General features: G+C 40.0%; 1 protein-coding gene across 4 annotated transcripts in view; it reads left to right on the top strand.

Moving 5' to 3' along the window:
- rptor (regulatory associated protein of MTOR, complex 1) overlaps window positions 1-12,854 on the top strand; it is a 181,161-nt gene that overhangs the window by 75,482 nt on the left and 92,825 nt on the right. For all 4 annotated transcript variants that reach the window (XM_024289363.2, XM_024289362.2, XM_024289365.2 and 1 more), the window contains exon 8: window positions 12,756-12,815. In XM_024289363.2, the coding sequence (XP_024145131.1) occupies window positions 12,756-12,815 (60 nt within the window). The remainder of the gene's footprint in view (window positions 1-12,755; window positions 12,816-12,854) is intronic.

The following is a 12,854-nucleotide window of genomic DNA, read 5'->3' on the forward strand; positions in this document are numbered from 1 at the left end:
TTTTCTTTTTTTTCTTTTCTGTTTCTTTTTCTTTTTTTCCCTTTTTTTCTTATTTTTTTCTTTTTTCCTCGTTTTTCTTTTCTTTTTTATTTCTATTTTCGTTTCCCTTTTTTCCTTTTTCTTTTCTCGTAATTTTCATTTTCTTTTTTACGTCTATTTCCTTTTCCTTTCGTTTTTCTTTCCTTTCATTGTCTTTTATTTTCTATTTTGTATTTGTGGCTCAAAAATAGTCAACCAATTGCACAGATTGATCCGGGTCATAGTGTGCACTAACAGCTGATGGTGAATGAACAAATCTGCAAAACACTTTTTTTTCGTGGATCTGTAAAGAGGAGCTCTGATTTATGACGCCTCATGACTGAATCGATGAACAATAATGTGTGACGTGAATCTAATCATCCCTGGCGGGTCGACTGTCTTCAGAACAAGACCTACAGCGGTGAATGGTGTTTATTTCTGCTCAATACTGTCAGAGATTTTATTTCTAAATAGAGCTCACTAAAAGCTCATCTTCTCTTCCCGACTGCATCGTCAGTGATAGTTTTTCCCTCTTTGTAGGTTAGGAATCTTTTTTCTTGTTGTTTTGCCTCATTTTCCAGCTTTATCTCCGTTCCAGAGGTTTGGAGAATCGCAGTAAGATGTTAAAAAGCGTTTGCTTCAGAGCAGTCATTACTCTCTGGGCTCCAAAGGAATTTCTTGTCTGAAGTAAGCTCTAAAGCACAGGTCATCACCTCATCTTTAATGCAGCTCCCTGCCTCTGCAGACTCACTCTTCATCTGCAGTGTTCAAAGGCCCTTCGGTGCCATAAATCAGCACTTATGTACCTGAGACTTATTTGCATTTTAATGAAAGATTTCATTTGCGGACACTAAAAGTTATGGGGATAATTTAACAAATTTTCCCATGAAGTTTAAGCCGTCACAATGAAAAAAAGCTCCACGTCGCGCAGCTGAATGTTTCTTCTCCGTCATAAACATGGCAGAGTTTTATTTTCGCTTCTCCAAATCTGCGCGCCGCCATGACCCGAGGCATAATGAGCTCCCACTTCTGTGTCATTAATATTGATATCGGTTACCAGCTTTTCCCTTCTGGAGAACAAGGTGCTAAAAGCCTCTCGGAAAATATTGACTAAATAATTCGTTATTACCATCGGCCTCAAAAAATGGATGTTGTGGCTTTCAGGGGCGCTGGTTCCTGATCCCTTCAATTATCGTCTTAGTGGAGGTCAAGCTTCAGTGGATTTGATTAATGAATGAAACTTGTTGGTTTGCATGAAATCAGGAGGACGCATCTGTTAAAATCCCACTCTGATCATCTTTTGATCTATTTTCAAAGTGTTCCCAGTGGTCTTTAAATTAAGATTATGCTGTTTTTAGCCCAAGTAAAAAGAAAAAAAAAATTGTTGTTTTTAGTACATAGTTTCTGCAGAGTGGTAATCGTTCATTAGATATTCATCTCCGAGTTGTGCAGGATTGTTGGAGAGGAGCAGCCCTACAGTAAAATTACTTGAATGAAGCCCAATGAAGCAATTGAATTGTGATATTCAATTAATAAATAATTAAAGCCCCCAACCTAACATTAGCGGTGCAACAAAAATATTGAGCATTATTGGAGCTGTCCAGCTGTACAGTTTCAGCCTGTCTCTACCCAGTCTGTACCCAGAATTTACAAATCTTATGACACTTACTCCTGTCACTAACATTTTGACATTTGACCAATTAGGATTTTTATGTTTCATGATTGTAAAACGTGTCATTCAATAATAACAAAGAAAAAAAGGTATCATTTCGCAGCAGTTTGGCCTCCTTGCGATTACTTGAGCCATTTAAACAACAGATACTGTATATCTTCTCATAGTAGCTCCAGTGTTTATTCCAAAAATGTGGCAGCCAGTCCAGCATTTATTAGTGACAGGAGTCTATTGGAGACCGGCGTTTATTCCATCACAGACAGAATGGTGATGGCTAATGGGTTCATTTTGTGGTTAACATTTGGTTAAGAAATACAGATAAAAACACCAGATGAACATTTCAGGATTTATTGAAATTACTAAGAACATTGTTCTGATCAGCACTGACTATGAACGCTTCTGTTCTCTCTCGAGCATCATTAATCTTTGTATCAAAAATCCTCTTTGCTTTCATGCCGATTGTTTTCATGGCGACATGAGTACCTTTCTGTCTTTGCTCAATCATCCATGTTCCAACCGGTTCTGAAATTCTGAGTAGTTAATGCAGTAAAATGGATTATTCAAAATAGACACATTTCGCAAACAATCGATTTGCGAACGATTGGCTAACCGATCGGTTAGCTGTTAAATATACCTTATTTTCCGGACTATAAGTCGCACCGGAGTATAAGTCGCAGTAGCCAAAAAATGCATAATGAAGAAGAAAAAAACATATATAAGTCGCTCCGGAGTATAAGTCGCACTTTTAAGAGAAGGGTTTGGCTGTTTATCTTGTTTAAAATACACAGAAGATACGGATGATGTTGAGAGGTTAAGTTATTTATTTTAAAGAACTCCACAAAAGCATCTATAAACATCTCTCCATTCTGGGTTCGGGACAGCAGTTTTTTGTCTTTTTCTTACGGCGATCGTTACCTTCTAGCCTGCAGGAGCTGCATCTAAATGACAGTTTTTAGCTGCTCTTCTGTCTGTTTATAACCCAGTTTGATGGCTTGTTGTCCCGCATTAGCCCAGGGAGAGAAAAAATAAAAACAATAATAATAATGTCTTGATGCAAATGAGACAAACATCGTAACATCCATGAGGAGAATGATTAGATTATCCAGAACGTTTGTTTTGAACGTAACTTCTTCTTCTGCGTTTCTGTCAGCTGACAGCAGTAGATACTGATACACAAACCTACAGCACCCTCTAGTGGTTGTTATTGGGAAACGACCGCCAAAAGGCAACCGGTTTAAGTGGGGAAAATAACAAATATATGAGCCTATTTATGTCTAACAAAATCACATATAAGTTGCTCCTGAGTATAAGTCGCACCCTGGGAAAATCTATGAAAAAAGCGCGACTTATAGTCCGGAAAATACGGTAGCCTAAAGACAGAGCCAGATGCCAGCTGGGATGAGGAAAATGAAGACGTACATGGATCTAGTCTAGTCTTCTACAAGTGGGTTCATCAGCATAGAGCGGAGCAGGGAGCTTGTGGCCCATCCAGCGTATACGTCACAGATTTTTTTTTTCAAACTGCTCCTAATTCACAACAATTTGAATAAAGAAACACTCAGAAATGCTGTTTTAATCTTAATTTGAGTAATATGTATCCTCCATTATCAGAAAATCTGCCACAAAGACATGTTAAAAACACTATTTCAATAGGAGTGGATTTTTAAATGTTTTATGAGTAACCGTCCTTGGTTATTTCAGTGAATTTTTAAAGATTTTTTAGAATAAAATATCTACAATCATCCTAATTTATTTATTCCTATATTAATAAATATATAATTTAGTCAAATGTGGAACAAACCCCAAATACATGTTTATTCCAAGCTAACCAAAATATGTTTACATAAAGCCGTGTTCCTATAAAAGATGCACGCTGCTCATCATTATTAATTTGTAGTTTCTGTTTTACGTCTTAAAATGTTAATGAGTGTCAAACACACCCTTCAGGGCCGCGTCTAATAGATTCTGGGTACAAGTGTCCTGCGTGGAGATGTGGCAGCCTTCAGGCTTTGAGGGTCACCTGCCTGCTGCTGGAGGACAGGTCACTGGCAGAGGTCAGCGAGGGTCTCTTGGAGGGGGCCTTACAGGCGTGTTTCACGGTTGTTCGCTGTCGTCCTGCCAATTCGGGCAAAGAATAACAATCTGCCCGAGACCAGGCCTGCTGCTCCAGAGCCTCCCCTCCTGATTAAACATGGCAGCTGCGGTCTGCATCAACCTGCTCTGGGGCTTCCCGTCTGACCCGGAGCTTAATTAGCATCTCAAGCCCCTTCCTGAATTGTCTCTGTATTCTTTTTTGGTGCCACTTCTGCTTTTTTCCCCCCAAATAAAACATCGTCTTGTCCTCACTGCTGCTCCGTCCTGAAGTGGCAGGAAAATGAGGGCGGGGCGGGCTTCAGAGTGCATCGATGGAGGGGAACTGTGATGTGCTGGCTAACCTTCACTTTAAAACTTTAATGAGATGCATTGAGGGATGGATGATGGGGGGTTTACACAGGGAGGGGTGTGTGCTGGGTGAATGCCTTTCATTGCTCAGCGGAGCAGAAAATCATTACTGATGGAGTGCCATCTTCAAGGGATTTCCCTGCTGCCGAGGAGGACCAAAACGCACGTCCATCCAAAAATAAACTGAATACCTTCCAGGTTGCAGGTCAGACTTTTTATTCTGACCTGCAGCTGTCCTGGACTGAAAGGACCAGATTGTTTTCGCAATTTGTCTTTACTTCAAGTTTGAGCGAATGTTTAACCCAACCACATTCTCACCAAAATTTGCACACACCTCATACCTGGTGAAAATTTATTTTTGAAACAGTAACAAAAATAAATATATAATGACAACATCACAGTGTAAGAAACAATCAAAAAATGAATGGGGACAATATCTCTTATTAAAAAGTTTAAAATCCACTAATGATAAAAACAAAACACAATGTGGATATCCAAAGGAAGTTCAGATAGTATTATGGGATGGCCTCACGACCTACAGCTTGGTGGTCAATTTGTCAGATAAATATGACGTTTATCTGACGATCCAACACATCATAAAATGTTTTTTTCTTTTTTGAGACCTAGAAACCCCTAGCAAGCAATCCTTTTAAGAGGCCCCAGAAAGGAAAACCACAGAGATCCAGAGCACCACACGTGCACTTCTTCTGCTCCACATTGTTCAAAATATTTGAAGGTGAAACACTTTTAAAAACATACTTTCAATGTAAACACCCTCATCTTGTGTTCTTTACTGTTTTGTTTCCTTAAAGAAAGATTGTTTTTCAAGCAAATACATCAATTTTTAGAATTAAAATATGCAATATGAACTTATTTTCACACAATATGGGAAAATCAACCATCCATGATCCAGTCTCTTTGTAGATCTATGGGTTGCTGGAGCCTATCCCTGCGGCCATTGAGCAAAAGCGGGGGATGGGTCATCAGTCCATTGGAGGGAGTTCATATTTCATTCATTTAACGGAAAATTAAGTTTTAAAAAAATAATTTTCCACAAGCTCAAGGTTTTTGTTTTTTTAACCACCACCTTTTTATGGCTTAAAAATCATGTATATTGTATTTTTTTATTGTTAAAGCCTAAGGGGGAGCCTGCCCTTTTCTTTCATTCATAGGTTCAACACCCAAATGCTGGCACACTGACACCTTCCCAAATGCTGTGCAGCCGTGTTAATCTGCTCAGCAGAGCAACAATCCTCCTGTTTACACGGACCTGGACAGCATCGTTATCAATGTATGAGGCTGTAAATTTAGCTTAGATTACAGTCAGCTGAGATGCTGTTTTCAACTGTGACTGAAGCAGACTAACGCAAAAAAAACAAAAAGGAGAGACCTTTTAAAATAATGTCATAATTATTTAGGATTCATTTTCACTTGTGGTGGTTAGAATGCTGCAGCTGCTCTCTTCAGAATAGCTCTACAGATACCAGCCATGCCTTTGGGTGCTGCTATCCCTCATGTTTATGAATTATTACGTAACACTTGAGATGCTTTTGCTGCTGGCTATGCTTTCTTAAAAGGAGCCTCTGACAGGTACGCCGTTGACCACGAGCAAGGACGTTCGTGCAGGTTATCAGTGTGCGAGGAATTTACCTGGAAGACCAAATCATTAAATCATCGGCCACAGCTTTATTATGAATAAATGTGGCTTCCATTTTCAGCAGGAAAGGGTTAAAACTTTTCTCACACGTGTCATCATTGTATTGTTACGGCCCCAATAGGCACACAGGCCTCAGTCTAGGGGAAGACAAAATAAGGGCTATAACATATAAAATCTGACACATAGAACACAAGGAACACAGTTTATTGACAAAAGAAAGTGTCCTGTAAAGCAAAAGAAGTTATTGTGCTGGTTAAAAATAGCAATGCAAAACAAAGGGATTGGAACTATGGGCAAACATAAAATAAGTCAGGGAGACAACTGACCCAGCCACGTTGACCGTCTGAGTCAGGAGCTCCTCGCTAAGGCTGCCTAATATGATCTAACAAAAAGAAACGAAGCAAGCCTGCAAATGATGACTGCCAAGGTCCAACCCCAAACTAAAATAACAAAACCCAGCAGTGTAAGACTGCTGAGGACATAAAGAAGACAAAGAGAATCAAACAAAACAGCACAACTCAAACTCAAAGACCTGGGGCCCGTTTCAAGAAGCAGGTTTAAGAAATTCAGAGTTCAAACCTGCACTCAGAGTTGAGTGAATCAGAGTTTACAAACTTAGAGTTTTTGGTTTCAGTACAGCTGAAAAAAGTCATCTTTGAATATCCTTTACTTTGAGAAGGGACAGAGACCGCAGGGAACTCTGAGTTTTCTGAAGGAAACCTGCTCCAGACCAGGTTAGGTTCACAGAGTCAGTTGCCATAGTGATGAACTCCAAGTTCAGCTCAGCCCGCTTCGTGAAATGGGTTTGGTCAAACCCACGTTCACAGGTTTAAGTTACTTCCGTTTCTGAAGCCAGAAACTTTGAGTTTTCCTTAGCTCCTGCTCTGCTCTGCCTGCCTGGTTGACGACCTCCTCTGGCTTAAATACCTGGCAGATGCTGATCGAGCTCATCAGCTCCACCTGCCAGGTGAGCAGAATGACATGTCAGGTTGCAGAACACCAGCAGCAGCCATAGCGTGCATCCTGCCTTTAATCACAAATATGTAAATTACTTGTAAATGTGTTGACACATCCATCTTCTCCCGTTTGTCTCTTCGTGTTGGAAAAAGTACAGACGAAAGCACATTTGAATTCACGTACTAGTTTCCTGAGACCTGTGGATATGAGGAGAGCAGCAGGTTTACCTCAGGAAACCTCGTCATGCATACTGATAACTCTAGCTCCGCTCCCCCAAAGGTCTAACAGTTTCCTGAACACGTTGCATATGTTTTAAAGTCTTTGCCTGCTTGAATGAGTCTGAATTATCACCCTGGTGAAATGAAAATTTGCCTTTAATTTCTGCAAAATTCACAAATGCCTGTTTTTTTTGGCATTTTTTGATGAATGCTTTAAGGTGGTAAAAGTTAGAATCAAACCCCAAAATTTGTTCCGTAGAACAAACAGCTTAAAGTCCTTTAGATGTCACGTATGGTCAGTGATGGAGAACACCTGCCAGGCCTTCCAGCGCACACAGCAAAGATGAGACGGTCCCTCCAGACCAGAAGGCTGATTAAAGAAGTAATGAGCTGCAGAAGACGGCCGGCTCAGCGGGGACCAGAGGAGACGCTCTGTTCCTCGCACTCCTCCTGCAGCAGCCAGCCGGGGAGTTTCCTCACATAAGATCCACTTCATTTCCCTCCTCCGACTTTAATATGTACATGTTCACGTCCTCCCCTCTGCACCGGGCGCCCACATATTCGCTCCCTCTTATTCACAAGTCCAATTTAAGTTTAGCCACCTTTCTTTGTTAGTAATAATCTCCTCAATTTCCACTCCGCAGCTCTGCTGCACTTCGCTCAGCTCGTCTGTTTGTGATCGGCTCTGTGCACGAAGCCTCATTTCCCGGCTGCAGTTGGGAATGCAGCTTAGTTTAGCTCCAGGGTCAACAAAGAAAAAGCTTGTCATGGGTCTTTAATACTTTATTTTGTCTCCAGACTCACCTTTAAAAGTTTTTTACCCACAGTTGACCAAACTAATGTTGGTAAAGGTCAAGTTCAGGGTCATTGTGTTGTCAGTGAAGTCTTTGCTATTCTGTAAAAACATATGTATTATTTACAGTATTAGTTTCCCAGCACAGCCTTCTGTTTTTCAGTTTTTAATGCAAATACAAACACTTCAGTGGATAAAAGGAGAAAGAAGAAATAGAAGGAGTTTAATTCTGGCATAACTTCTATTTTTAACTCACTGGGCAGGCAGAAATATTAGTATATAATGCACATATGGCTAAATCCCTCCTATAAAAATAGTTTTGAAAATTAGCGTTGATCCAAGTTTCTAGATTATTCAGTGCGTTTTTGCACTCAGCTAAGACTTCGGTCACATATCCCAAAATGCCGCTGTGCTGCGACCTAAATGCAAGTTTTTGAGCAAATTCATCAGGTGGCCAATCGGCAGCATTTGTTATCATTTTTTAAAAAGCAGCTAAAGACGCATCTTTTTAAAAATGCCTTTAAAAATCCAAAACATCAATCTGGCGATCCCGGCCACTGTGGGTCCAAATGGGAAGACAGGATTGATGCAGCAAAAAAATTCACCATGACATTGATAGCACCATAACGACTCTTAGACCTTCGAATTTGCGGTTGATGCTCAGTAGAATACAAAGAAGACAAAACGTTGTGATTTCTTGGGATGCATGGTGTCTAAAAATTCGTAAATTGACAGGATTATAATGTGTGCTCAGGGGCAGCGCCGCTCTGCTCCAAAAGCCACGCCCCCTCAGAGTAGATTTTGCAGATGAAGGCTTCAGATAATCATGAAAAATGGCTTTTTAAGACATTTAGGTTGTTTGATTTTGGTTAAAAACCTTCATAATCATAATTAAAACACTACTGGGAATGTTGGTTTTTTTTTTTTTTAAAATAAAAAAATTGTCATGGGGGACTTTAAAAAACGTATTCTGTTTTAAAGCATTCATAAAAGCTGAGGCTGTTTGAATAAATCAGTTTAAATTTGAGTATTTGAATCACTTTAAATATTATTTCCAACTTGCTGCTGCAGAAATTTAAAGCATTCTTAGTCTGATTTATGATCTCTGTCTTGAAGGTTGCATCTGAAGCTGGTTATATAAAAAAGTTGCATAATTTTCACTAAAATCCCATTTTCTGATGGATCTGCGATTGTTGACATGGCGGGCGTTGATCTCTTTCAGCAGAGGGGACACTGAAGTAGATTACTGGAATCAAACCATTTAATAGCCTCAAGTTAAAAACAGGAGTTAAAGCTTGAAATAAATACAAAAAAAATCTGCCTAATCTTTATCCCCTTCTTAAAGGTCTAAACCTCTGAATATCTTTCTGGAAAAATGTACAAACCAATTAAAACTGTTTATTTTTTCAGAATATTCTGAAATAATTTATAGAAATGGGTCAAAGACTAAGGAGAGACCTTCACTCGACTTTGCTTTGAACTCCTTAGATGATCAGGATGTGGATGAGCGATAATCTATAATCCTGGAATCTCCTCTTAGTTTGCCTCTGAGGTTTCATCACAAGCTCTGCTGGAAACCTCTTAAAGCCTCATGGAGATGCACACATGCAGGTGTGTGAGGCTGCTCACCAACCAGCAGGAAAATATTGTCAGAACCCTTGAGGCAAAGCTGAAAAGTGTGACACTTCCAACTGCTGACCCCCTTCCATCCAAATGATCAAGAATCTGAGACCCGGATGCTCTTTGATTTCATACCTTAGAAAGATGACTGCAGGCTGCTTCTCTTATAATTCACATCTTCTTACGGAATCCTGATCGACTTAATTCCATTTTTCTGATCCGTATTCCTTTACTGTAGTTCATTCAAGGTTTTGATATTAGAAAAAAAAAATAACCACACCAGAGGGAAACCATTTCAGGTTTAAGTTCATGAAGCGTAATATTTTTTTACGCCCTGGCAGAATGACTTTCCTCTGTTCGGAGGACGTGCCCGGAATTTCAGAGTTTGTTTTTTAACATTTCGGAGCACAAACAAGGCTTTCCTCAAAGCCAGGGTAAAGCCAGCATACGGATCAAATTTATTATAGACACCGGCGTGATCAAATGCCACTGACTGCGTCTGACCTCCCGTCTCCTGTCTTCCTTTTCTCATCTCTCCCCCTCCTGAATTCCATTCCAGAGGGATCTTACATCTCTGCACACGGGGGTTTGATGTAAACACACTCCTCCTCATGCAAAGTCTCTACGCCTCTGCTCTGTTTACTTGGGTCTGTCTGTTTTCACCAGGCTTCATTCTTATCTAATAAGCTCTTGTCCATGTCTGGGGATTTGCAGTTTACAGACAAAATATGAAAGTTTAAAGAAAAGTCCTCTGGAGTTAAATTGGAAACCAGTATGCAGAGAAGTCAACGATTGCTTTCTGAAATGTATGTCTACCTACTGCCACATGCTATTGCAGAATCTTTAAATAAAAGTGAGGCTTTATGCCGTGGTCGCACTCCCCCTCTTTGTTTCAGACACACTTAGGACCCGTGCTGGTCTTTAAAGAGACAGTAAGTCACGCTGCTGACATGTGGGATCTCATTATTCTGCAGCAGCACGGGGAACTGAAGAGCTGCAGCCTCTGTCGCAGCCAGCGGGGATGGATGCAAAATCCAATCCCCATCCATCCATGACTTCTGTCGTTTTTGAATTTAAATTTGCTCCCAATCACGCTGATGCTTGCGGATGCCGGTGGAAAAAAATACAGCTATTGCTCATTTCAAGGCAGAGGCGCATAGACTGCTTGGAAGTTGTAGATTTGTGACGACAAACTCATTCCTTTGCCTGGAAATTTTTTCCCATTCAAGTTTTTTGAATAGTCCATTCACATCCGACTTATTTTTTTTCTAAATTTTACCCTAAGACTAGACAAATGCATCCTTTTTTTTAAAATTATCTTATCAAACTTGATTTCTGCAGTCTAACCAACCATCTGTACGTTCATTTAAGACTACAGTAACCCGAACGGCAACAGCTAAGGCAATCTATTTCATGATGTTTCACGTCTTTGTCCTATTAAACAAAAATGTATTGTAAGCAAAATTGCATTTAAGGCACAATTATCTAACATAGATCTAACATAGATCTGTCTGTAAGGATGCAGATTCTTCAGAATGATCTATTAAATGTAAACAAGAACTGGACTAAGTGACTCCTCCCCCCGGTGTCCCAAACAGAAAGTACCTTCTAGCTTCAAGAAGTCAAACTCCAAGGTTATGTCTGAATTCCTTCCCTACTCACTATATAGTGCGTTCCCCATTGGTGTCTGAATCTACAATTCCAAAATTGAGTACACTAGAAATTTCCCAGAAGTCTTTGCGAAAAACCAGTGTGCATCAATGCTCACTACATTTGTGAATATTGACCATAATGCAAGCAATAATTGCGAAAAAATGTAAATTTTTTATAAACCATCGACATTTTGATCATCAGAACACAGTGAAGTCGCAAATAGACGTCGTGAGATGTTCATATTGATTCTTGATTATTTATTGTTGTAAATCAGGAGCAAATGAAAAAAAACACTGTTTCTGATGAAATACTGTCGCTCTGCAGAAACTATGGCCTAGAAAATGACTTTTTTGTGCATGTGTCTATAACCAGCATTTTTTTTTCTTGTGGTATTTCCCTTCAGGTGTTGCCAAATCGAATCAGCTTCAAGGTCTGACTTGCATAATTGATTTGGCAAGGATTTAATGTCGGATGCCCTTCCTGACTCAACCCTCTGTGTTAGTCGGAGCTTGGGACCGGTACACTCTGTGGCTACATTAGACGAAAAACAGCATACTGTTTTTTTCAGGAGTTTAAGTTGCACCAGAGTATAAAAAATGTCTAATCAAGAAGAAGAAAACCGTATATAAGTCCCTCTGGAGTATAAGTTGCACTTTTAGGAGAAAATTCAGAAGTTTCAGAACAATTTACCAAACCCAGAGTAATTGAAATAAAAATAATAATAAAATAAATTCACTGATACAAATCTTTTGATCTCTATGAGAAAGAAATCCAAATTTAAGAGGAAAACAATCTAATTCTCCTCCACGTTTGTTTTGGATGACACTTCTTCTGCCACTGTCAGGAGCAAATACTTCTACTCAGAAGCAGCGACCTCTAGTGGTCGTTAGAGGAAACAACAGCTAAAAGAAAAACTGTTTACTGGGAAAATAACAAATATATGAGACTATTTATGTTTAAAAAAACACAAATATAAGTCACACCCCTGGCTAAACTATGAAAAAACTGCGACTTATACTCTGGAAAATACAGTAATCATAATTAAAATACTTCAGGAAATGCTTTGAAAATAAGATCAAAAGATGATCATAGTGCTTATTTTGTTATGGATTAGGATGTAGTCTAGCTCTTTGCACAAACAACTCTAAGTCTCCACAAATAACTGTCTTTATGTAAATCTATGATGCATTTAAGGTTCTCAAACTCCGAACTGTTAATTCAGCACTAAAGGTTGTTTGTCTCTCCTCTTTGTGTTGGAGGACCCAGATGATTTGTTGCGTGATCTCGCTGGCTTTTTTCCCATTTAATGTTGCCTGCAGCTGATTTGTGTTTGACAAATGCATACACACACACGCGCGCGCGCACCTGCGCTGCTCCAGGTGTGCCATGACTCACAGCCCGCGCCGGCTCGGAGCTGCGCTTTTGACGGGACTCCGAGCGCCAGCCTGCTGTGACTTACAGCTGGCCCGACCCGTCAGAACACATAGTAAACAGGAACCACGGCGGCAGACATTTCAAAAATATGAGTCCGTGTTTCCTGCTGCCCGCCTTCTCCCTTCAGTCCATTACTCTGCCATTGTGCATTTATCAGTGCTCAGCAGCGCTAATCTTTGCTGCTCTCAAATATTTTATCCATTGATCTTCTCTCCTGTAGGTCATAAATTTGCTCTGAGGTTTTTTATGGTTTCTCTTTTTAGAAACACCGTATGTCTGTGTTTTCTGCAGGTTTTGTATGCAGAAGAGTGCCAAGCTGGTGCCAGGAGTGACGTTAGACCTCATCGAGAAGTAAGTGGCACTCAGCAGTCAACATCTTCTCACCTGCCT

The sequence above is a fragment of the Oryzias melastigma genome, linkage group LG1 (genome assembly GCF_002922805.2).
Source record: "Oryzias melastigma strain HK-1 linkage group LG1, ASM292280v2, whole genome shotgun sequence".
Taxonomy (NCBI): Eukaryota; Metazoa; Chordata; class Actinopteri; order Beloniformes; family Adrianichthyidae; genus Oryzias; species Oryzias melastigma.